Here is a 24515-nt window from a genome sequence, read left to right as displayed (position 1 = left end):
CTTTAACGGATGTTAATCAAAAGATTAATCAACAATATTTTCACACATCCTACGACAGTATGACTCCAGGGTATGCAATAATATCCAAGCATCTGCCCTTGCTCAGAACACTGCAAAATTACTATTTAAATCCTTTTCCGTCTTTTAAGTTCAAAGCAGGTTCTACAAACTTCAAATGGTCACTTCTAGATAACAAAACTTCTCATCTTATATGTATTGACAGTAGCTAATTATTGGTGAATAGCTTAGTATTCTTTATTCACTGCGCTCCAGGCCAAAGATGTTCCTTCATGCTCCCTCTTGAAAATCGGCTAAACCTCTGCCAGAATGATTTTTTCTTCCCTGATCCCAGAGGCCCAGAACTGCTATGCATTCCTGAATATTGAAATTCACTGTCTGCAAATTCTGCTGAAACACTTGCCAAATCCACTGCCGATGATGGCAGCTTAGCATCACAACTTGAATCATACCCAAGGGGAGTATAATGAGTCCCAAGGAAAACTTGGAAGTCAGGTGGGATTTGACCACCTTTAATATCTTCACCCACTGAAACCTTTGCCTGATTGGAATCACTCCCTGGTTCTTCCTCATTTGCATCGTTGATCTCACTGCAAACAAGTTTTAAGGCCTGAACAACTTCTCCCATGAAGGGACGGCGGGATACCTCTGGCTGTACACACATAGATGCAATTGCTGCTACTTTGGAGAAACTATCAAATGGAGCACTCGTCTTTAGGTTGGGGTCCATTACAATTTCCAATCCATCCTTGCTGGTGAGAAGTGGGAGAGCCCATCCTACTAGATTTTCTTGACCTGGTGGGTTTGAAAAGTCTACTGGCTTTCTTCCAGTTAACAGCTCCAGTAGAACTACACCATAGCTGTAAACATCGCTTTTGACAAGAAGATGCCCAGTCATTGCATATTCAGGAGCCAAGTAACTGGAAAATAAAACAAGTTAGACTATTAGGAATAAAATGATTTGAGTTTGCAACAAGTTTTTATCAGAATTTTAAACTAGTCTTCCTTAAGTTAAGAATGGAGAAGAATCATATCAATAAATAAAACCATTAGAGAGAGTATTATACCCAAATGTCCCAATTACATGAGTTGAGATGGGTTGGTTTCCCTCATTCAATGCATTTCTTGCTAATCCAAAGTCAGACACTTTTGGTGTGAAATCTTGTTCCAACAAAATGTTACTGGCCTTAAAGTCACGATGTATGACACAAGGGTTTGAATCTTCATGTAGGTAGGACAAACCTCGAGCGGCCCCAAGGGCAATTTTCATGCGGGTTGCCCAATCAAGTGGAGCAACAACTTCCTTGGCAACTCCTGGGATAAACATAAATACATAATCATTTTTGACATAAATATTTATAAAAGTATCTCAACTTAACAATAAATAGAATTAGATGTCCAAAAGGAAAACTTGGCTTTTACCATGCAAGTGGTATTCAACACTTCCATTTGGAACCAGCTCATAGATGAGGCACCGAATATGATCCTCTGTGCATATGCCTAGCAATTTAACAAGATTCTTATGGTGCAAACGGCTTAGCATCTCAACTTCAGATAAAAATTCATGTATTCCATGGCGTTTATCCCTCTTCAGAACTTTAACAGCCACTTGCTCTCCATCATCAAAGATGCCTCTGTACACTACCCCAAATCCACCTTCTCCAAGGATCCTCGAAGAGTCAAATCCATCAGTGGCGATTTCAATATCATGAAGACTAAAGATTTTGGCAGACCCTGTAAAGTTTAGCATCCCAGAGCCAAAAGACAATGAACTAAAAAGAGATTTGCTACCTACCGCCAAAGACCTAGCAGCTCCTGTTTCATCAGATCCAAAAACTGTATAATCAGCCATTTACAAGTACAAAAACGATTTCCTACTAAATGACAAAAAGTTGAATTCAGCATATATCATAATGAATTCTGAACAAAATTCACTCAATTTTCCAAAACATCATATGGTATTTTTTGTTCTATTTCTAGTTAAGCACCTTAGGAGACCCAAGGTTTCTAATTTATGCTAGCGCCACAATTTCTACAAGAGCAAACATACAAAGCAGAATAAATGAGAGCATATCTACGAAGGCAGGCCAAAGGATAGCACACTAAAAGGTCACGAAAAAAATATATAATAAGTTTCTATAAATCCATCACAATTATCTTTGAAAATAAATTAAAATAGCGATATGACTATGAATAACTAATAACAGCACAAACTGAATTGGGGAGATATATATTTAGCGAACTCAACATATTATACAGAAATTCGTTAATATTTCTGGTACCTGATGGCTTTGTAAAGGAAGACACCTCAGTCATTAGAGCCTCTTCAGGATGAGGACCAGAACATCTATGTCTGGCTATCAATATCCATGCAATACCAGCACATGTTAAAAAAGCCGTTATTGCAGATATTATTATCACAGCTCGCATGCTTCTATCACGACCACCAGTAGTTTGAGTTCTTGGTATATCAACTCCCAGAGGCTTTGATGAACTCCCACCATTGCCCTTAAAATTAGCAGGAAAGGGATGATCATCTATAGCAGCAAGATTTGAAGAAAGAGAAGGTGGGGAAGGTGGAAGACCTGCAGAGGGAGCAAAGAATGACACAAGTGAGACATTATACAGATTTCGCTATTAATTTAAGAAAGAATTTATCTTACAATAGTTCCATTAAATATTATTACTTTAGTCATTAAGGAAATTGGGCAGCTGTTAATTTGTACCATCACAACGAGAGTATAAGATAAAGAGGTAAGGAAATATCCCCAAGATGATGTCTAACCTGGATAGTGAACGTCTAGCACATCATAAGCACCAAAGAAGTTGGGATTTACATGAATTTGCTTGCGCCAAAACTTCTCATACAGTGAAAATGCAACAGCATGTTTGAATTTTCCATCTAAAGGAACCAAGTTCACAAGAACAGTAGTTTTTTCTAGCTGCTGGCTTGCAGCATTTGCTCCCATGATGCGAACTTGACTCTGATTAAATGAAAGGCTTGATGAAATGTCTGCAGCCAGCTTAGAGACCAAAGGAAAAAATCTGTATAGAGCAATATTGAGTCGCAATCTGACTTGCATTGGCCACACACAACCACAGGGAGATCCAGATGGTGTGTACGTCATTGGTTCCACACATGTTATTGATGTACAATCTACATATTCAATGAAGAAAATCAACATTGAGATGGTAAGGTTCTACTTAGACAAGTAGAAAATCAGATGTAGCTAGAAAATAGAAAAAGCAAGTGGTTACCTTGATTAGGAGGTGGAGATGGTAATACAAATGTCGAAGACGGAGGAGGAAACATCTTTACTGAAGAGCTCAAAGGAGAGATTGAGGGTGGCTGAAAAGGCCCTAGCCAATACAATGAAACAATATCAGTTATGTCGCTCTGTCAGCACATTATTGCATAATTCAGAAAATAATTGTTTGATCAACATACCGAAAAATCTATTAATTTGGCAATTGTAGTTATTGATTACTACCAAGAAAGTACAAAAGAAGGCAATTGTTAATTAACTTATACTTCTACTAACTTTTCCAATCTATTGATGACGGTGCAGGCATAGGTGACTTCTGGCTTGAGGTTGAAGAATAGGGGGGCCGAGATGGAGTGATCTCGTGAGCAGGGTGCATAGCTGCCATAAGAATTCCATAAGACATAAGAATTTATTGGTAATAAACATATATATTATACAATTCAAGCACCTATATCCAAATTCAAGCAATCAGACAACTAGACAAGTAGCTGATTGCATAAGCTCTGAGTTCCTACCTTTAATATTTGAATGTGCACATAAAGATTGTAAACAAACCAAGCCTACTCACCATGAGCATTTATCATAACTAATTGTACTCTTGATGAGGGAAATTATTAATTCCAATGGTCATGAATAAAGATCTTTCACACTTGTGAAGATGCTTTGCAGTGTACTAAATAAAAATTGCAACAATGTATGCAACAAAAAAAGCCATAGCCATACAGCATAATTAACGAAACATACATTGATAACCGTGTGGCAGAGGAGAAAGCAGGTTTGATGGTCCTGCAGCTGATTTTTCATAATGGTTCTTCGCATGGTGATGATGATGATGATGACCACGATGATGCTCAGAATATGAATTTTCATGGGAAGAACCCAGGGAATTGATCTGTTCCCTTGGGACATGTCGAAAAGGAGATTCAGCAGGTGGAGGGGAGGCAAATGTAGGACTATTAGAACCATGCAGGGTAGGAACTGTGACAAGAAAAAACATTATGGTTAATTCCACAAAGTGGACAGGCAATAGACTCATGCCTAAATCAACACTCACAAAAGTCACAAATGTGAGTAAAAGTATATTTCTTTGAATGAATACCTTTGCTAAAAGAATGACTCCTATGAGGAAAAGAATTGAAGGTGCTTTTATGAGGTGCTGCAACCGGATGTCCATATCTGTCGCTGCTGAAGACAGGCATAGCTGCTGGAGATACAGCATGGTCTCTTGCATCTAAAGCCAAAATTAGTTATTTAACATTTGTTACCAGAACCACTACGCGTAAACATCGTTTTTCAAATAAACTAAAGAGCCTAGAAATGAAGAAGAGTAATTAATTCAACTCACAGTACATTATTCGCCTTCTATTATGCTACGGAATTCTATTAAGCATTAATTAACAACTGATGCACTTAAAATAATACAGCCCATACCAAACGACACATATCTGCCACAGCAAACGTGCACATGGATATGATATAAGATTCCAAGTTATTACTAAAACCTGAAGTACAGACACACTGTATTCTAAATTAATTGCAGTGGACCATATAATTTAAAAAAGATTACACTCAATAAATCTACACTTACTTAGAATCTTTACTCATTGCCAAGCAAATTACCAATGCTTTACAGACCTCTACAGGTACTCATTACCAAATTAGTATTGTAGTACACATTTGACCGTCTATCATAGTAACGGATAATTCTACATTTCTACACAAAATCAGGAAGAATTTGAAGAAATCAGCTCAACTTGACATCATTTTCTTGCCAGAAACCTAATAAACTGATTGAATTTTCACCGACAGTTGTAGTCGAATTTTAGTGCTCAATGATTTTACACATGAATCCTAATGAAACACATGAAACTAATACACCAAGAATTACTAATCATGGATCACTCACTGACATCGATTTCAAAACTGAGACAGAAAGATTGCACATTTTGTCAATGAACAATACTGAAATTCCAACAACATAATAACAGAAGTCAGCACATTGATCCAAATCAACATAACTTCACAATTTAAGCACACAAGACATAACAATGTAGACATGAATAATCAAAATCATACTTGGAACATAAATACAGTAAAACCCCATTACCTGCAGATCCAAGAACTGGGAAAGAACACACAATAACAATTATTCTGAGCACCAACAAATTCATCATCTCCCACCTTAAAACCTTGATTAATGAACTCAATTTTCTCATCTCATGCATAAACCCAGTATTGAAACTAGTAAAATTTCAAGAAAAAGAAGTGTAAATTGAATCAAAAATCTGAAAACTAATATGGGTCATGATTATTTTCTTCCAAAGACTTAAATTTTCAAGAAAAACCCACAAATAAAAAATTTGAAGAAAAGTAATGAAAATGCTGTTTAGTGGGAGCACAAAAAATGGGTTTAGGTGGAAAGCACTAGTTAACAACTAAAATGCTTGATTTGATAATAAATCTTTGAATTTTCACCCAAAAAGATTGAAAATTTAGCAAAATTAAGTATAGTAGAAATTCAAGAGTTGATCAAAAAATCCCAAAATTTAGTAACCAGAAAGTTAAGTGACACTTAAAGAGTGATCATTGGAGAGAGAGAGGGAGAAAATCTTGACCATGAGTATTCAATAAAGGAGACGTCGGTGGGTGAGGCGATGTTTATAAATAGCTTTTGGAATGATTTTATAAAGAAATAATTTGGCACTTTTTTAAAGTTCGGACATTTATTTGGATTAAGAACTATTATAAGCTTGATTTGAGTTATGTTTTTGTCTTAATTGTGTGATCTTCTTAAGCTTAACCTGTATTTTGTGTTTAGTTGGTGAGCATTTTGTGTTTAGTTAAAAGACATGAGAATTGAGAAGGAAGAAAAAACAAAATTTGGCCTAAAAAAATTGGTAAACTTGTCATATTTTTCTTGCATAGGAGAAGACATATTACTGCAATTTTGGATTTAGAATTTTCAAAGATGTTTTGAGATTGATGAAAAGTCTATTCAAAGTGATAATAGATGAAGTAATCTTGCATATAAAGGATTTATTGGCATAAACATTGGAATAAACAAGACTAATCTTTGGAGTAATGTTTATCAAAAGGTTTATAAGAATCATTTTTGACAATTACTTTAAACATAGTCTTTAGTAATTACTAATTAGTATATCCTCGAGGCTATTAACTACTCACTCAACTATATACTTATCTGGGAGCGAAGTAAGGGCCTGTTCTTTTTCGTTGAAATTCAGTTCAGTTCAGTTCAGCTCTTAATTTACGTCTAATGATATTGCTAATGATATAAAGCCAAATTCCATTCTTTTAAGCTCTTATTACAACGACGACGACGACGACAACAACAATGACGACGACGACGACAACGACGACGACGACGACGACAACAAAACAACAACAACAACAACAACAACAACAACAACAACAACAACAACAACAACAACAACAACAACAATAATAATAATAATAATATTAACAATAATAATAATAATAATAAGTAATAAATAATAATAATAATAATAATAATAATAATAATAATCAATAAATAATAATAATAATAATAATAATAATAATAACAATAATAATTGAAATAATAATACTAATAATAATAATCAATAAATAACAACAACAACAACAACAACAACAACAACAACAACAACAACAACAACAACAACAACAACAACAACAACAACAACAACAACAACAACAACAATAATAATAATAATAATAATAATAATAATAATAATAATAATAATAATAATAATAATAATAATAATAATAATCAATAAATAATAATAATAATCATCAATAATTAATAATAATAATAATAATAATAATAATAATAATCAATAAATAATAATAATAATCATCAATAATTAATAATAATAATAATAATAATAATAATATTATTATTATTATTATTATTAATATGTACATTTGTATAACACATATGTATAGTAATAAATAATCAATAAATAATCAAATATCACTAATCCGTAGTTAAAAATCACTAATTAATAAGTTCAGTTCAGCTCAGTTCAGTTCAGTTCAGCTGAGTTCAGTCAATCGGAACAGGCCCTAAGTTGGTAAAAAAAATTTATTTAATTTTTTTTTTTTACGAAACAATCTTAAGATGTATCTATAATGAAGTTCATGTAGCATTTACATCACTACCTAAGTACCTATAATAACTCCCTACACCAAAAATTAAATAAAATTTAGGCCTTGTTTAGTTCACATTATTTTTACTTATTTTAATAAAATAAGTTTAGATCAGATCAAATCAGAAAAAATAAGTTCAGATCAGATCATCGTTTTATATGCAGTTTTTTATCGCTAAATATCTTTAATTTCGTAATGAAAAAAATTCTAAAAATCACATATTAATAAAATACACATTATTACGAATCTAACAAAACCCCACTTGATATATTTTTTCAATATAGATTATTGTATATTTAAGGTCAAAGTTGGTCAAATCTGACATTCAGATCAAATCAGACTAGACCAGACTAGATCAGATCAACAAATATAAGGAGAACTAAACAAGACCTGGGATTACTGCTCCCTCCATTTTATATTGATAGTCTCATTTTGACTTTACACAATCTTTTACATGTACCTTTGACCATCAATATCTTTAATTATATATTAACAAAAATTATAAAGATTTGATATTACAAAACTACATATTGAGGCAAATACAACAATATATCATATATTCATATGATTATATCAACGTATGCTTTTGGCCAAAGTTTCAAAAGGTTGACTATAAATAGTCAAAATAGGATTATCATATATGAGACGAAGGTAGAGCTGTCAAAAATTGATCCGACCCGAAATAATGACTCAAATGAGATTATTAACCGATCAATCTGAACCCGAAAAAATAGTGACCCAAACCCGACCTGAAACCAACCCTAGACCCGAGTTGACCCGGGTATGTGAGACCTGAATTTAACCCGACTTGTTACTAACCTGACCTGAATTCAACCCGACTCGTTCCTAACCCGACCCGAATTTAACCCAACCTGTTATAAACCCGACCTGAAATCAACCCGATTTGTTATTGACCTGACCCAAATTCAACCCGACTTGTTATTGACCCGACCCGAATTTTACCAGACCTATTACTAACCCGACCCAAAAATTCAACCCGATCTATTACTAACCTGACTCGAAATCAACGCGACTTGTTATTGACTCAGCCTAAATTCAACCCAAATTGTTCCTGACCCGATTTCAAATCACCTTAGATGCAATTTAGCCCACCTTATTATTGTTGATCAAAGCATTTTGTCTAGGGAGACCAAGTCGGTCCAAGCCAGCAAAAGAAAAGAGCATCATCCTCAAATTTAAGAGTTAAATATAGTATATATTTGTCGTATGGTCAAAGGAGATAATTATCTTCCTAAATTATAAATTATAGTTCCCTAGTATATTGCCATATATATTATAGTCAAAGGAAATAATTAGCTTGATAAAAATGATAATTATCTATTTATAGTTAGTTGAACCCGAATATGACCCGACCTGATTGTAACCTGCAAATTATTGACTTGAACATAACCCGACTAGAGTCCGAGAATGACCCGACTTGAAAATGACTCAACCTGATTATAACCTGCAAATTATTGACTTAAACCGAACCCGACTTGAACCCGAGAATGACCCGACTTGAAAATGACCCGACTTGATTATAACTAGCAAATTATCGACTTGAACCGAACCCGACTCAAACCCGGGAATGACCCGACCTGATTCTAACCCGCAAATTATTGACTTGAACCGAACCCGACTCGAACCCAAGAATTACCCTAACCCGTTTTAACCCGTGAAAACCAGAATTAAACCCGACCTATTGTTCACCCGACCCGAATAGAACCCGACCCAAACCCGATTAGAACTATGACCCGACTCAAGCATGACCCAACCCAAACCCGACCCGCATAGGTTATGGAATTATTCCGAATTGACCCGACCCAAGTTGACCCGACACACTCTTACCGACCCAAACCCGACCCGTTTACCCAAATTGATAACTCTATCCGAAACCTCCAAAATTTCTCAAATAGCGTGGATATTAGCCTTCTATTTTGGAATTTTTTGACTTTTTTTCACAAGATAATAAAAATTAACGAAATTTTTACCATGGTCACTAATACCCTCAAGGAGTCCAATTGCCTAGGTGGAACCATCCAATTTGTCTTTAAACGATCAATTTACCAGTTTACAACTTGCACCGATTTCATTAACTCAAGCTTACCACGAACATTTATGACAACATATAATGATCATATATGGATCCAAGCGGCATTATACGACCCCGAGATGTATCCCCTAAAATCTCAATCATTTTCAACACCAGGCCCCTAAACATTCGAAATTTCTAAACAAGCGTGGATATTAGCCTTCAATTTTGGAATTTTTGGATTTTTTTCGCCCGGATATAAAAATTGCCGAAATGTTTACCATAGTCCCAAATACACTCAGGAAGTCCAATTTGGTGGGTGGAACCATCCAATTTGCCTTTAAATGATCAATTTACTGGTTTACAACTTACACCGATTTCATTAATTCAAGCCTACCACGAACATTTATGACAACAAATAATGATCATATATGGTTCCAAACGACATTATATGACCCCGAGATGTATTTCCTAGAATTTCAAGACTTTTCGACACCGGGCCCTTAAGACTCCAAAAATTCTCAAAAACCGCAGATATAACCTTTAATTTTTGAATTTTTTGACTTTTTTTCGCCCAGGAATAAAAATTGCCAAAATGTTTACCATGGTCTCTAATACCCTCTGGGAGTTCAATTAGGTGGGTGGAGTCATCCAATTTGCCTTTAAACGGTCAATTCACCGGTTTACAACTTGCGCCGAATTTCATTAACTCAAGCCTACCACGAACATTCATGATAACATATAATGGTAATTTATGGTTCCTAATGGCATTATATGATTTCGAGATGTATCCCCTAAAATCTTATTTCTTTTCGACACCGGGCCCCGAAACCTTCAAAATTTCTAAAAAAGCATGGATATTAGTCTTTAATTTTTGAATTATTTAACTTTTTTTTTGTCCGGAAATAAAAATTGTTGAAAAGTTTACCATGGTACATAATACCCTTCCGGAGTCCAATTGTGTAGGTGGAACCATCCAATTTGCCTTTAAACGACCAATTTACCAATTTACAACTTGCACCGATTTCATTAATTCAAGACTACCACGAACATTTAAGACAACATATAATGATCATATATGGTTCCACACGGCATTATATGACCCCGAGATGTATCCCCTAAAATCTTAAAGCTTTAATTTTCGACAACAGGCCCTGAAACCTCCAGAATTTCTCAAAAAGCGTAGATATTAGCCTTCAATTTTGAAAATTTTTTTACTTTTTTTTGCCCGGAAATAAAAATTGACGAAATATTTACCATGGTCCCTAATACCCTTTAGGAATCCCATTGGGTGGGTGGAACCATCCAATTTGCCTTTAAACGACAAATTTACCGATTTACAACTTGCACCGATTTCATTAACTCAAGTCTACCACGAACATTTATGACAACATATAATAATCATATATGGTTCCAAACGGCATATATGACACCAAGATGTATTCCCGGAATTTCAAGACTTTTCGACACCGAGTCCCGAAACCTTCAAAATTTCGCAAAATGCGTGGATATTATTAGTCTTCAATTTGTGAATTTTTTGACTTTTTTTGCTCGAAAATAAAAATTGCCAAAATGTTTACCTTGGTCCCTAATACCCTTTAAGAGTCCAATTGGCTGGGTGGAACCATCCAATTTGCCTTTAAATGGCCAATTTATCGGTTTACAACTTGCACCGATTTCATTAACTCAAGCCTACCATGAACATTTATGACAATATATAATGATCATATATGGTTCCAAACGGCATTATATGACTCCAAGATGTATTCCCTAGAATCTCAAGGCTTTTCGATACCGAGCCCTGAAACCTCCAAAAATTTTCAAAAACCGTGGATAATTAGCCTTTAATTTTGGAATTTTTAGACTTTTTTTCGCTCGGAAATAATAATTTCTGAAATGTTTACCATTGTCCCAAATACCCTGTGGAAGTCCAATTAGGTGGGTGGAACCATCCAATTTGCCTTTAAACGACCTATTTACCAGTTTATAACTTGCACCGATTTCATTAACTCAAGCCTACAACGAACATTTATGACAACAAATAATGATCATATATGGTTCTAAACGACATTAAATGACCATGACATGTATCCCCTAGAATTTCAAGACTTTTCGACATCGGGCCCCGAATTCTCCTAAATTTCTAAAAAGCGTGAATATTAGCCTTCAATTTTGAAAATTTTGACTTTTTTTTCGGTTCGGAAAGAAAAATTGCCGAAATGTTTACCATGGTCTCCAATACCCTCCGGGAGTCCAATTGGGTTGGTGGAATCATCCAATTTGCCTTTAAACGGCCAATTTAATTACCGGTTTACAACTTGCACGGATTTCATTACCACAATCCTACTACGAACATTTATGACAACATATAATGATCATATATGGTTCCAAACAGCATTATATGACCCTGAGATGTATCCCCTAAAATATTAATACTTTTCTAGACCGGGCCCCGAAACCTCCAAAATTTCTCAAAAATCGTGGATATTAGCCTTCAATTTTAAAATTTTTGAATTTTTTTCGCCCGGAAATAAAAATTGTCGAAATGTTTACCAAGGTCCCTAATACCCTCCGGGAGTCCAATTGGGTGGGTGGAACCATCCAATTCGCCTTTTAACGACCAATTTACCGGTTTACAACTTGCACCGAATTCATTAATTCAAGCCTACCACGAACATTTATGACAACAAATAATGATAATATATGGTTTCAAACGGCATTATATGACCCCGAGATGTATCCCATAGAATTTCAAGATTTTTCGACACCGGGCCCCGAAACTTCCAAAATTTCTCAAAAAGCGTGGATATTAGCCTTTAATTTTGGAATTTGTTGACTTTTTTTTTTCACCTGTGAATAAAAATTGCCGAAATATTTACCATGGTCCCTAATACCCTCCGAGAGTCCAATTGGGTGTGTGGAACCATTCAATTTCTTTTAAACGACCAATTTACCGGTTTACAACTTGCACCGTAACCGAACCCGACTCAAACCCGAGAATTTCCCTAACCAGTTTTAACCCGTGAAAACCCGAATTAAACCCGACCTATTGTTCACCCGACCCGAATGTAACTCGACCTGTTATTAACCCGACTTAAACCCGATAAGAAGTATGACCCGACGTGACCCGACTCAAGCATGACCCAACCCAAACCCGACCTGCATAGGTTATGGAATTAATCTGAATTTACCCAACCCGAGTTGACCCGACCCACTTTTACCCGACCCAAACCTGACCTGTTTACCCGAATTGACATCTCTAGACGAAGGGAGTACAACATACACTTTATGACTCATCAAACACTCAAACTCACCATTGTAAAAAGGAAAAATTTTAAATTACCACCCAAATATGTAACCATTTTCAAAATAACCACCCGTTTAATTTTTTATTTTAAATTACCACCCTTTAAATTAAATAAATGCTCAGATTATCACCCATTTCAAATATCCAGTGGATTTTCCGTCTGTGGGCCCGACCTAACGCTTATTTTGACCCCTTTAATTGATTTTTTCCTCAATTTTCTCTTTAAAAACGCTCTCTTAACTTCAATTCACATCTTTCTATTTGAAATTTGGTAGAATTTGGTGAAGGAAATGTGAACTAAAATTTTAGAGAGCGTTTTTAAAGAGAAATCGGGGGAAAAAATCAGTCAAAATGGTCCAAATAAGTGTTAGGTGGGGCCTACAGACGTAAAATCCACCTAATTTTGAAATGAGTGGTAATCTGAGCATTTATTTAATTTAAAGGGTGGTAATTTAAAATAAAAAATTAAATGGGTGATTAATTCGAAAATGGTTCATTTTTGGGTGGTAATTTAAAAATTAACCTTGTAAAAACGTTATACAATACTTCATAAATTGGTAAGTGCTGCAATTATGATTTTATGGTTTCGCACCATTATTTTATTTGAAAAAGAAAACAACAATTATGACTCAATCTCAAGAAGAAATCTATTTTATTTATATACTGAGCACAATACTTCCTTTATTCTCAATAATTGCTCCATTTTAGCCAACATATTTGCCAAGGTATTACTTGAATATACTCCGTAAGTATTACTTAAATCATATGACTATATTTGATCTCAATTAAGCATAATCATTGATTAAAATGGTGTAAATAAATAGTGTAAAAATCAAAATAGAACACTCATTAATCCTCGTAAATAAAAAAATAAAAATAAAAAAAATAAAAAATAAAAATCTAGCAAAGTTAGGAAGTTAAAGCAACGAATCCAAAAACGCAGTCGTTTAACCTGAAAGCAAACTAAAGAACAGAGGCACACGAGTAAAAACGCTCTTCTCTTCTCCTCCCAATTTTCAAACTCTTCATCCTCCAATTTCCACCAAATTTAATTCAATTTTTGCTTCAAACCAATTTTGCAGGTATTAATTCGTTTCTTTTGAATTCTCAGTAATTTCTCTTTTGGGGCAAAAAAATTGTGGGTAATTTGGATCGACAATTATCTTTTGAATTATGTATTTTGTTCTTAACTACTGATTTTGGCCTTAATTAGATTTTTGTTATCTTTCAATTACATCTACTGAAGAAACTGATCATCATAATTAAATAATAAACGTTTGTTCAGATTTTTGGTTAATAACGAACTTGCTTATTTTACATCTGCATACTTTGAGAATTTAATGATCTTGATTTTAATTACTACTGTAGTTGTGAGTAAATTGATGAACTATTGTTGTTTAAAACTTTGTATTACTTTTGCATTTATGTTGGAAGGGTTGTTCTGAGAATTGGAGCTTAGAAATTTGGAACAGTCAGTATCATTCAGTTGATCCAGATACCTTAATTGATGTAGACGCGAGGCCGTCTACTTATTTGTGGCGGTAACATTGGATAAATATATTGATAATGTACATTAGAATGATTTTGAATCTTCAAGTACCAATGAATGTTGTTTAGTTATTTTTGGAATGAATTCAATAGAATTCCTTCTTAAGATGGTAAGAAGGAGGTTGGACGACGGATGAGTGGAGTTGTGTGGATTGGAGGATTGTGGAAAAGTCTTCTTAGTTTAGATTTGTAAATTGTGAGCCTTAGATAATTGGGTGATCATTAAGGTTTCTTTGATGTAGAGCGATTCAATAGACGTGATATGACCAAAAGAGTTTTAGAATTTGCTTTTAGCTATGGTTGGAGATCATTCCTGTAAATTACAGTAGGGTATTTTAAGAAGCGGCACTAATCTTTATGTAATTGGTGTAATGGCTTTGTTTGTTTTGTATACATTAGCACTTTTGTAGCGAATTATGCCATCTCATTTTCTATCTGTGTGGATCTGTGGTATTGGCAAAGATCATGGATCATCATCAATATGGAGGAGGAAGCTGGAGTATGATCCCCAACATTACGCATAACAACTTATCTACAGCCTCCACTCAAGACCCTCTCTTTCTCTCGTCTCAGCCCCAGCACCAACATCAGTTTCATCTTCAGCAACAACAACAGCAACAGTTTGGCCTTCATCATCAACAACAACAGTTTCAGTCACCGCAACACCAACAATACATTCAGCAATCTCCCCAACAACAGCCACAACAGTTTGTTCAACAACAACTGCAACAGCAATTTGTTCATCCCTCTCCACAACAACAGCAGCAACCACAACAACAGCAACCTCAACAACAACAGCAGCAGCCACAACAACAGCAACCTCAACAACAACAGCAACCACAACAACAGCAACAGTACGTACATCCTTCACCACAACAACAACAGCAACAATTTGTTCATCCTTCGCCTCAACAACAACATCAACAATTTGTTCATCCTTCGCCCCAACAGCAGCAGCAACAGTATGTTCCTCCTTCGCCCCAACAGCAGCAGCAACAGTATGTTCCTCCTTCGCCCCAACAGCAGCAGCAACAGTATGTTCCTCCTTCACCCCAACAACAGCAGCAGCAATTTGTGCAACAGTCCCCTAAACAACAGCAGCAGCAGCAGCCGCCACCACAAATACAAACACAGAGGTTTCAACAGCAATATGTACAGCAATCGCCCCAACAACAACAATTTCAGCAACCATCACAATTTCAGCAGCAATCACAACAGCTGCAACCACAACAACAACTTGTGCAACAATCACCACAACAGTCGCAGCAACTGCAATTACAACCACAGCAGCCGCAGCAGCATCAGTCACTTGCTTCTCATTTCCACCTCTTAAATGTGAGATTTTATTTGCTTAAAACAAAACCGAATGCTATAATCTGTTTTTTCTTATTTATGATTGTGAAAAATTGATGTTGCAGTTGGTGGAAAATCTAGCTGATGCAGTTGAGAATGGGACTCGGGATCAGCATGCTGATAATTTGGTCTCTCCTCCTCTTTCTATTTGAGTTGTGTTACTTATTTTCTATTATCTGGGTTAAATTAAGCCAACAGATGGGGTATCTTATTGTGTTTCTTATGGGTGTAGATTGGGGAGCTGAACAGCCGCTTTGAGAAGTGCCAACAACTTTTGAACTCTATTGCAGGGACAATTAATTCAAAAGCCATGGTAAAATTATCCATGATTTGCAACTTTTATCAAGTGCAATGTTTGCCTGATTGTTTTGGCGGTTGTCTCTATTTGATTCTACTTTATTGTGGATAAGGTCCCATTGTTTTTTATTCACTAAAAGTTCTCAGATTTGGCTCGGTCATTAATAACCTGCAGACAGTGGAAGGGCAAAAGCGCAAGCTGGAAGAAAGCGAGCGATTGCTCAATCAAAGGAGGTATGATGCTCAGAAATCTCATGCATTTTAATGTCAGTTTTGTGCTGCTCTCTAACACATCTTTCTTTTCATGCCAGGGATTTAATTTCCAACTATAAAAATTCTGTGGAAGAGCTGATTAAATCGGAGCCCTGATACATGTTTGAACTCCAATTTCGGTAAGCACTTTGGGTTTGCATGATTTACTTAAAATTTAACTGATACCAAACAATAAATAAATGACCACCGCATAAGCTGTTGTTTGAGTGTGTAGCTGTGGTATTAGCACTTAGTCTTGCTACAGAACTCGTCATTGAAAACTATAAAGATTGTCAGTAGAAGATACTTTGTTGTGCCTCACTTAATTTGTAGGTTATTGGAGAATTTCCTTTTGGTTTTTTAGTCTTGAAGGAAAATAGGAGAATCAGAATGTTACATATGCTTCCACACAAGGAAATAATTGAGCAGTGTGAGAAGATTATAGAGTGCTTGTATGGTTGAGTTTCCTTTTGGGCAGTTTTGAAATTTTATATCAAGTATCTTTTTCTACTTTGATATTATGGTCTTCCTCATCATAGATTGGCACAATTTTATCAGCAGGGAGTTGTTTACATGGACTCCGTAGATCATATGTAAGGGATGTTTCCTCACATTGTATTTTAAGATTATTTATGGCATTAGAACTCAAAGTCTAGTATACCTTCTTAGTGTGGTCCACATTATGCTCCGTAAGTATTTAGTCCTGGAGGCTATTATGACTACTCTAATTGGTATTCTGTGAACCCTCTTTTAAATTTTGGTTGCTATCTAACCATAATTTAGCTTAGGATTTGAGTATTCTGATTCTTAACTGATTTAGAATGCAAGGCAACCTACTTGGGGAAACCTTTCCGTAGTTTATTTTTTAGATCACTCAGTGGGTTTCAATTGTTTCATGGGCGCATAAATTCCTGAAATTCATGGATTATTGTCACTGGAATCAGCATGTAATTACCTACTGTAGTTCTGGATCCCTAGTGTAACATATACCTTTAGGCTAACTATCTGCAAAGATAGTTGAAACTTGAAAGCCTTCTCCAAATTTTTGCCTTGATCTCTTTACAAGGACTGGGAGGATGATGTTACGCAGGTGAGTTTGCCTTTGCCCTTTTGAAATAGGCTTGTGCCACCTGGCCGGGGTAATCTTTCATTTTAAGGCCATGAATATATTCAGGACCTTGGATTGCTCCTTGCCCCCACCCCCCCTCCCCCTGCCCCTCTCTCATCCCTCTTCAAAACTTTATAACAAGATTAATTGCTCAGCCAGATTTTCAAGAAAAAATTTATTCTCGTACATTCTTGCCCTGAGTTAGATGCCATTTTGATCCACTACAAAAGGTAATGAAAGAACACTTAGTGTAACAGAATGCCTTTCCATCGTTGAATGAGTCCCTTGTTACTTCTTTTTTTCTTGCTATTTTGCTTCAGCTTCCCTCTCTCTATCTTCTCTTGAGCTAAGCTCAAGGAATATAGCTCCATCTTTGCGAGGCTGAAGATAGCTTATAGTCTCACCCTAGATGCCCCACGATATCAAGATTCTATCCTAGCAATTTTTGGACAGCGGAACTTTTGAATCAGGTCTTTATGAGTTTTTTCTTCTTCTTCTTCTTCTTCTTCTTCTTCTTCTTCTTCTTCTTCTTCTTCTTCTTCTTCTTCTTCTTCTTCTTCGTCTTCTTCTTTTATTATTTTTTTATTTTTTATTTTTTAATCTAAGATGTATCGTGTACACATTCATGTTTTCTCTAGATGTCAACTGAGGATCAGAGTTACAGTTCTATTAAATATTGTTAATACCAAAGAAGTTAGCTGGGATAAATATTTGTGCCTCCTCCCTGCTAACTGCTATGTGTTGTTTGCTAACTTTGCTTTCTCCCAGGCTTTGGATTTCATGAGGGCTCTGGTTTGCAGTAACTTATGGCTCATCGTCAGGGGATTGCAATTTAAGATCAGATAGTAATAAATCCCACAATCTTTGAATGTTGATAGCAGTGCTTGGAACGTTGATGGTGATAATGGTTGTGGAAGCTACATTCTTGGAATAATATTCCTCGTTAAATAAAAGCCCCATTTGATCTGATAAAATGTGTGTGTAAAATATCATAATCTCAGTGAATTGGGGCAGCTTCTTGTTCTAGTTCTGTTCTTTTGTTTTCTTTTAAGGTTTTAGTATTCTTGCTCTGTAATAAAGATCATTTTTAGGTGCAGCATGTTCATGAATTACTAATATGTAATTTTTGCCATAAAACTTTCGAACATGTCTCAACCTCTGGTAGGAATTTTGGTGATTGTTTGATCAATAAGAAAAGCCTAGTTTGCCTTGTTGAAGTTTCAACTTTCAAGTGTTATTTGAATGGATATTATCACACTTTAATTTCAAGACTTGCCAGTTACCAGAATTGTTAAAACTTGAGACAAAAGGACTTGTTAGGCGTCCATATTCCAAGGAACTAAAAAAAGTCGCTGAAAATGTGCAACATGCGTGATAAGAGAAAAATAGAAAATCACACCTTATTTAGCCATCGTGTAATAAAACAGGCGTTCAATAATTCTTAGTCACTGCATTGGTGTGTGAGGCAATTAGCCAATTATCAGCACTTTGTATTTAAAAAAGGAAGCAATTGAACATTACAAGTTCAACCAAATATGGAATATTAAAAATTAGAGTTTAGTGGCATGGGAGTAGTCATTATGCCTTACACAAGCTGAACTGCTGAAGGCCCTTTACATTAGAACTGAGAATAGGGAAGATTTCAGAGCTCATTACACAACCGAAAATCCACAAGACAGAATCCATTATGCAAAAGCTGAGTTCCATATTATTTACAACAAAGTTTGGTAACACAGACAAATGTGACGGAACCGATTTGAAGAGCCTATTAACTCATGTATCATTCATTATGTATATGTTAGTGAGGGGCCGGAGAGGAAAATCAGGTTCCATAATCAAGTAATCTGAAATAATATTACAGGATATGAAGGTTATACAGAACTAAGGTGTCCTTGCAACCTTGTCATTCTACATGACTCCAAGCTTGCCTAGAGTACCTGTTCTTGGCGAGATTTGTATCTTATGATCTAACTTTGGCTAAACGTGCCCTTATCGCCTCCATTTCTTCCTCGTCATCTAAACCTTCAGCAATTGGCTCCTCATCCTACAAAGACAAGCAACCAAATTTTCAGCCACAGCAAACCAAAAACCTAACTTAGGTAGTCAGGTGAAGGAAATTTCAGGCTCACCTGTATGCTCGTGCTCTGTGCAGGTGCCTTGATCTTTTCTTTCCTTGCTGCAACAGGAAGCTGTGCAGCAGTCTCACTGGCCAACTCGGTCAGGATCTTGTCAACCTCTTCCTCTGTTTCCTCTTCTATGTCTTCAGAATCTAGCGCATCATCAACAGCCTCGTTGACAAACTCTTCAATTACACCAGCCTTGAAACATGAAAGAAAAGGCATGAATTAAAAAAAATAAAAACAGCATTAATGTATCTCTTATCACACAACGGGGGCAAGCTATGTGCCCCATGATGTCACAAGTTTATGTCCGCATCAACTAAGGCTTGCTCAACAGAGCAAATTCCTAATTTCTTATGATACCTTGTTCACATAAACAATAAGACAAATGACACACCATTTCATGAATCAAGAGTTCAAGACTCAGCTGAGTATTCACTGAAAAAATTCAAGTGACAACATAATGGTGAAATGAAGAATTGTGCTAGAAGCCTGAAAACTGATTGTTTAGAATTATTTTTTTTTATATAATATACCTTGGTCATCTCTTTGCTGAACTCTTGCATAGTAACAGCAACTTGTGGAGCTTTCATGAGGTTATTGACAAGTTTCATCACCTCAGCACTCTTTTGCAAATGACCCACTGTACGAGCAACGGCTGCAAGTACAAGATTCAAGGTGAGTTAATAAAGATACAAAATGTAGGGCACAAAGTGTTGCAACATAGAACATATGCTGGAGACAGATTGTAGGCAAAAGAGCCGTAGAAGTAATCAGTACTTACTACTGACATTGTAATGAATAACAGCAGCCAATTTAGCTAGCACAATTCTATTTGTCAAGTATTCTAACTAACATTGCAGGAGACAAACTTAAAAATAAAAAAAAACAACAGTCAAGGTTCATAACGTGTAATACAGCTCAGATAAATTTTCCAGCTTCTGTTTCAAGTCAATTCATTTGTGCTTCAGATTAATAATGGTTCAAAATCACTGCAATGTAAAAATTAAAGAAGTTGGGAAGGAATGAAAGCATATGACAAAGCCTATTTTCCATTCATCTCATGAATGAAGAATGACAGACAGCAATGCAAATAGAGAGAAATATGCTAGAAATTTACGTGTCGACATAAGATGAAAGTTAAAAACCAGTCCCTTATCCATGGGGAAATTAATACACTGCGAAGAAAATGTTAAAAGGACTTTAGGACCATGAATCTAAAGAAAAACAGCAGAAAACAGAAAATTGCAGAAATTGGTTGCTCAGTAATTGACAAGCATATCAACCGCCCCAACTAAATTTTAAACATATTGCAAAAGAAGAACGATGTAAGATCTCATATAAACTAATTTAAGTATTACATGAAGCATTATCATACCAACACTTTCTCCGAGATGCATTGATATTGAATTAAGTTGAGCTTTATTCTCATGAAGACGATTGACAGTTTTTCTTGACCTCACAATTTCCTTAGCAAGTGCCTGATACATTATACACAAACAATAGGTATAACTCTCCATTCGAAGGCACGTAAACATCATTACACTTCTAGCAAGTGGCATTTCACATTCATACACAAACCCTAAATTCTCAAAAATTAGATCACTGAAATTCAATGACATTGATGATAATACCTTTGCAGAACCCATATCATTTCTCTTGGCAGCATCTCTAATTGCCTTTTGTACACTCTTCTCTTCCCTTTGAATATCTAAAATAATCAACAAAAACCGAATCACAAAATCAAACAATCTATTCATAAACATCAAATTTTCACATCATCTTCAAATAAAGAATAAAGAAATGCGATGACATGCCTCGAATTTGGCGCTCGATATTACGACCCTCTTGACGAAGACGCCTTTGCCAATCTCTAAGCAATTGCTGAGGGTTTGGCTTCACCCCCAACATACTCTTCACTTTGTCCATATTCAATCTTTACCCAGAAAACAGTACCAAATATATGATTATCAAGCTGACAGCAATCAATTAGGGAAAATGAAGAACCCAATTGAACCAAATTCTGTTTCAATCTAAAAAAAGTTAAATCTTTATCAGTTTGATCTGGGTTTCAATTGAATTAGGGAAATACTTTAGAATTCTAATATTGAACTAGGTGAAAGACAAAATTAGCAATAATTTTATAAATAGAGATAATTAAGAATATGAAATCAAAGAAAAGTTGTCATCTTCGAGAAGATTAAAAGTCTAAAACTTGAAATGCAAAAAGTAATTACCAGATCAAGAATGAACGAAGGGATTCTTCCGCAGACAAAGAGGAAAGAGGAAAGTAGTAGCGCGAAGAATGAAAGATGGTAAACTACTCGTAGCAACAGCAAGCACCAACTTTAGCAATGGTACAATCTATAATGTGATCACACAACAATCACCCGGAAATTTCACTCGTTCGTCTTTTTTTTTTATGGAGTTATGTCCTGAAGTCGAGGAAATACAAATTAATCACTTTGATAAACCAATACTCACGGTGATTGGAACTACATATGGTAAGGACCGGAGGATCTGTGTTCAATATCCCAATATTCTTAGAATTTCACATATTTTAGTGAGCATGACTAAAATAAATCAACAATAGTGGAACCTGTATTTAATAAAAGTTGTTGACTTATTTTTTACAAAAATGTCACTAGATAAACATTTTTTTTTGTTTATCATGAAGATAAACTTGTATTTTTTAAGAAAATTACTTTTTAAAAAAATCTAAAAATAATTATGTTATACAAAGCATGTGTCACTTTTCCCTATATATATTTATGGAGTAGTCCATTGTATCAAAGGTAACATTCATAGACCGATATGTAAATATAAGAAATAGATTTTGATACAATGTAATTCTAGACCAAATATGATTGTATTGGAGTTGGTGGAAATTGGATTGGATTGATTGGAATGGAATTGAACCGAATTCAAACTCTATTTTAACTTTCATGCACCCCAAGTTAACAGTTGATTTTAAACCACCGAATATAATACACTTCAATGTCACGTTATATTTTTAAATAATTGTTCTTTTAAAAAAAAAATTATGTAACTTGATAATTCTCATTAATTGATCCTTATTGATGATATATAATTGGTTAAAAATACCACCTTAACTAAATACACTCACCACATGACAATTATACTAACCACTCACATAGGAACATCATTTCCTTCTTAATCAAAATTGAAACATCTAATGTAAAAAGACCCAAATAGTATCCAATATAATTTTTTTATTTTTTGACAGGAATAGTATCCTATATATATATATATATGGAAAATTTAGTGCATGCTGAGTACTAAGTTTAATTTCTAAGACCCTATTGTTCATAAAGCTTCATCACTTAGTCTAAAAATTCGAATGATACATTTAATATATATATATATATATATATATATATATATAATTAGGTAGAAGTCATACCATTAGGCCAAACAATAATCTTGGTCAATTCTAAATCTATAATTAATTAATCTTTAATAAAATAAATAGCTTTAAATTTTAGCCACCAACAATTAATCTTATATGACTATATAATTACAATATACAATTAAACAAATTGAGTTTGTTTTGAAACTATATTAAATTTTAAATCTTAATTGAAACGGTAAAAAATATCACCACGTTTACTAATTTATGTGGAACACAAATGACAAAATAACATTTTGTGGTTCTATCTAGACATTAAGAATCTGAAAATATTTTTTATTTAAAATTATTTTGTATCAATCTCTAATTTTCTATATATAGAATATTAACATTGAAATCTAAGACTAAGATTTTGAATATATTCTTATAATTAGTTTAATGTATGAAGGAAAAATTAATGAGATGCAAAAACTATAACAAATCAAAACCTTAAACTGTAGAAGTGGTATTAGATTTGCCAGAAAAATGACACCTCAATTGTATAAATTTAGAAACTAAAAAAAGTCCATAACAACTAACAAACCCTTTTATTTTAAAAAAATAAATAAATAAAAATGAAAAAACTTTGCCTTATGTACTCCTCCCTTCCCTTATTTCTCTCCCAACTTCACATTTCATCTCTTCCTCTTAAGCTGTATGAGAAAATAAGGGAAGGTAATGAAGAGCAACCCGAAAAAGTGATTGAGAAAAAAGCTGCATATTCGGTGGCAACGCAGCGAAAATCTCAGCACCATTCCCCAGCAAACAAGAATTACAAAACACAAATGAGCATTATTAGTTCCAATAGCAGCAGTAGTAGAATTAGCAATGGTACTCAGGCCTGCGCGGCATGTAAGTATCAGCGTAGGAAATGTGCCTCAGATTGCGCTCTAGCTCCTTATTTCCCTCATGATCGCCAAAGACAATTCCTAAACGCGCATAAATTGTTTGGGGTCAGTAACATTACTAAGATCATACGCAACCTTAATCCTCCTGACAAGGACATTGCTATGCGTACCATTATATATCAGTCTGATGCGCGTGCCAAAGATCCTGTTGGCGGTTGTTACAGGATCATTAGGGACCTGCACCATCAGATTGCATATTGTAAGGCTGAGTTAGACCTTGTTCTTCAACAACTCGACCTTTGCAAGGCTCAACTTTATCAACAACAACACGCTCAGTTATATCAGATTGCTACTGCCCTTACCCCTCAACCTCTGGACCCTGATTCACAGGTTGATGCAGGGACCCCTGTTGCTGATAATAATAACAATAATAATAATCAGGGTGCCGAGATTTTAACCTGTGATAACGATAGCTATCAGCAATATCAGGCTTTAATGCGCTGTTATTATTATGATGAGGCTGAACAAGGGAACAATAATGAGCAACAATACATACCTATTTCGCAGCAACAAGATCAGTATTCATGGGTGGCTCCTCCGAATGATGATGCAGTGTTAGCCTCATCAAATAGCAGCACGAGTCATGGTGACTGTTTTGTTATGAAGAATGATTTTGGAAGCGAATGTGATGGATTGGAGATGAAGCCGCAGATTCAGATTGTTGCAAATGGTGCACCTTATGATGATGACAAGGAATATGGAAGCAAGTTTGATGAGTCATCTACGCATG

At 35.1% G+C, this 24515-nt stretch overlaps 3 protein-coding genes across 6 annotated transcripts; 1 reads left to right on the top strand and 2 right to left on the bottom strand.

Annotated features, from left to right (window-relative positions):
* Position 1: 1 nt before the first annotated feature.
* On the bottom strand, positions 2-5912 carry LOC145624430 (receptor-like serine/threonine-protein kinase ALE2). Its single transcript, XM_081677461.1, has 10 exons — positions 5392-5912; positions 4384-4515; positions 4029-4262; positions 3561-3662; positions 3277-3378; positions 2804-3175; positions 2301-2603; positions 1441-1833; positions 1086-1332; positions 2-938 (listed from the first exon to the last, which is right to left on the bottom strand). Exons 1-10 carry the CDS (start codon positions 5507-5509, stop codon positions 260-262), a joined length of 2682 nt encoding a protein of 893 aa, XP_081533587.1. The 5' UTR covers positions 5510-5912; the 3' UTR covers positions 2-259.
* A 7835-nt stretch (positions 5913-13747) lies between these two features.
* On the top strand, positions 13748-18565 carry LOC145624429 (uncharacterized). The gene is made up of 7 exons (XM_081677460.1): positions 13748-13872; positions 14801-15673; positions 15757-15819; positions 15924-16004; positions 16164-16222; positions 16300-16380; positions 18117-18565. Exons 2-6 carry the CDS (start codon positions 14804-14806, stop codon positions 16355-16357), a joined length of 1131 nt encoding a protein of 376 aa, XP_081533586.1. The 5' UTR covers positions 13748-13872; positions 14801-14803; the 3' UTR covers positions 16358-16380; positions 18117-18565.
* A 270-nt stretch (positions 18566-18835) lies between these two features.
* On the bottom strand, positions 18836-21897 carry LOC145619090 (vacuolar protein sorting-associated protein 24 homolog 1-like). 4 transcript variants are annotated; one of them, XM_081673700.1, is made up of 7 exons: positions 21706-21897; positions 21286-21491; positions 21103-21179; positions 20847-20949; positions 20005-20126; positions 19478-19666; positions 18836-19392 (listed from the first exon to the last, which is right to left on the bottom strand). In XM_081673700.1, the coding sequence occupies exons 2-7, from the start codon at positions 21395-21397 to the stop codon at positions 19309-19311; spliced, it is 687 nt and encodes a 228-aa protein (XP_081529826.1). In that variant the 5' UTR covers positions 21398-21491; positions 21706-21897; the 3' UTR covers positions 18836-19308. The 4 variants fall into 4 exon arrangements, with proteins under 4 accessions (XP_081529826.1, XP_081529842.1, XP_081529834.1 ...); XM_081673716.1 differs by having other exon boundaries at positions 21286-21443; XM_081673708.1 differs by having other exon boundaries at positions 21286-21404.
* Between the last annotated feature and the right edge of the window lie 2618 nt (positions 21898-24515).

The sequence above is a fragment of the Chenopodium album genome, chromosome 3, assembly GCF_948465745.1.
Source record: "Chenopodium album chromosome 3, dcCheAlbu1.1, whole genome shotgun sequence".
Classification (NCBI taxonomy): domain Eukaryota; kingdom Viridiplantae; phylum Streptophyta; class Magnoliopsida; order Caryophyllales; family Amaranthaceae; genus Chenopodium; species Chenopodium album.
The sequence above is the reverse complement of the archived record's forward strand: the minus strand, read 5'-3'. Positions and strand labels throughout refer to the sequence as shown.

Coding starts and splice junctions, on each gene's coding strand:
- LOC145624430 (XM_081677461.1), bottom strand. CDS start 5,509: ATGCATGAGATGAGAAAATTGAGTTCATTAATCAAGGTTTTAAGGTGG. Junction 3,176..3,276: donor ATCTCCACCTCCTAATCAAG/GTAACCACTTGC, acceptor TTGAATATGTAG/ATTGTACATCAATAACATGT. Junction 1,333..1,440: donor TGTTGAATACCACTTGCATG/GTAAAAGCCAAG, acceptor TGTTTATCCCAG/GAGTTGCCAAGGAAGTTGTT.
- LOC145624429 (XM_081677460.1), top strand. CDS start 14,804: ATGGATCATCATCAATATGGAGGAGGAAGCTGGAGTATGATCCCCAAC. Junction 15,820..15,923: donor ATCAGCATGCTGATAATTTG/GTCTCTCCTCCT, acceptor TTATGGGTGTAG/ATTGGGGAGCTGAACAGCCG. Junction 16,223..16,299: donor CGATTGCTCAATCAAAGGAG/GTATGATGCTCA, acceptor TTTTCATGCCAG/GGATTTAATTTCCAACTATA.
- LOC145619090 (XM_081673700.1), bottom strand. CDS start 21,397: ATGGACAAAGTGAAGAGTATGTTGGGGGTGAAGCCAAACCCTCAGCAA. Junction 21,180..21,285: donor TATCGAGCGCCAAATTCGAG/GCATGTCATCGC, acceptor TGATTATTTTAG/ATATTCAAAGGGAAGAGAAG. Junction 20,127..20,846: donor GCATCTCGGAGAAAGTGTTG/GTATGATAATGC, acceptor TTGTACTTGCAG/CCGTTGCTCGTACAGTGGGT.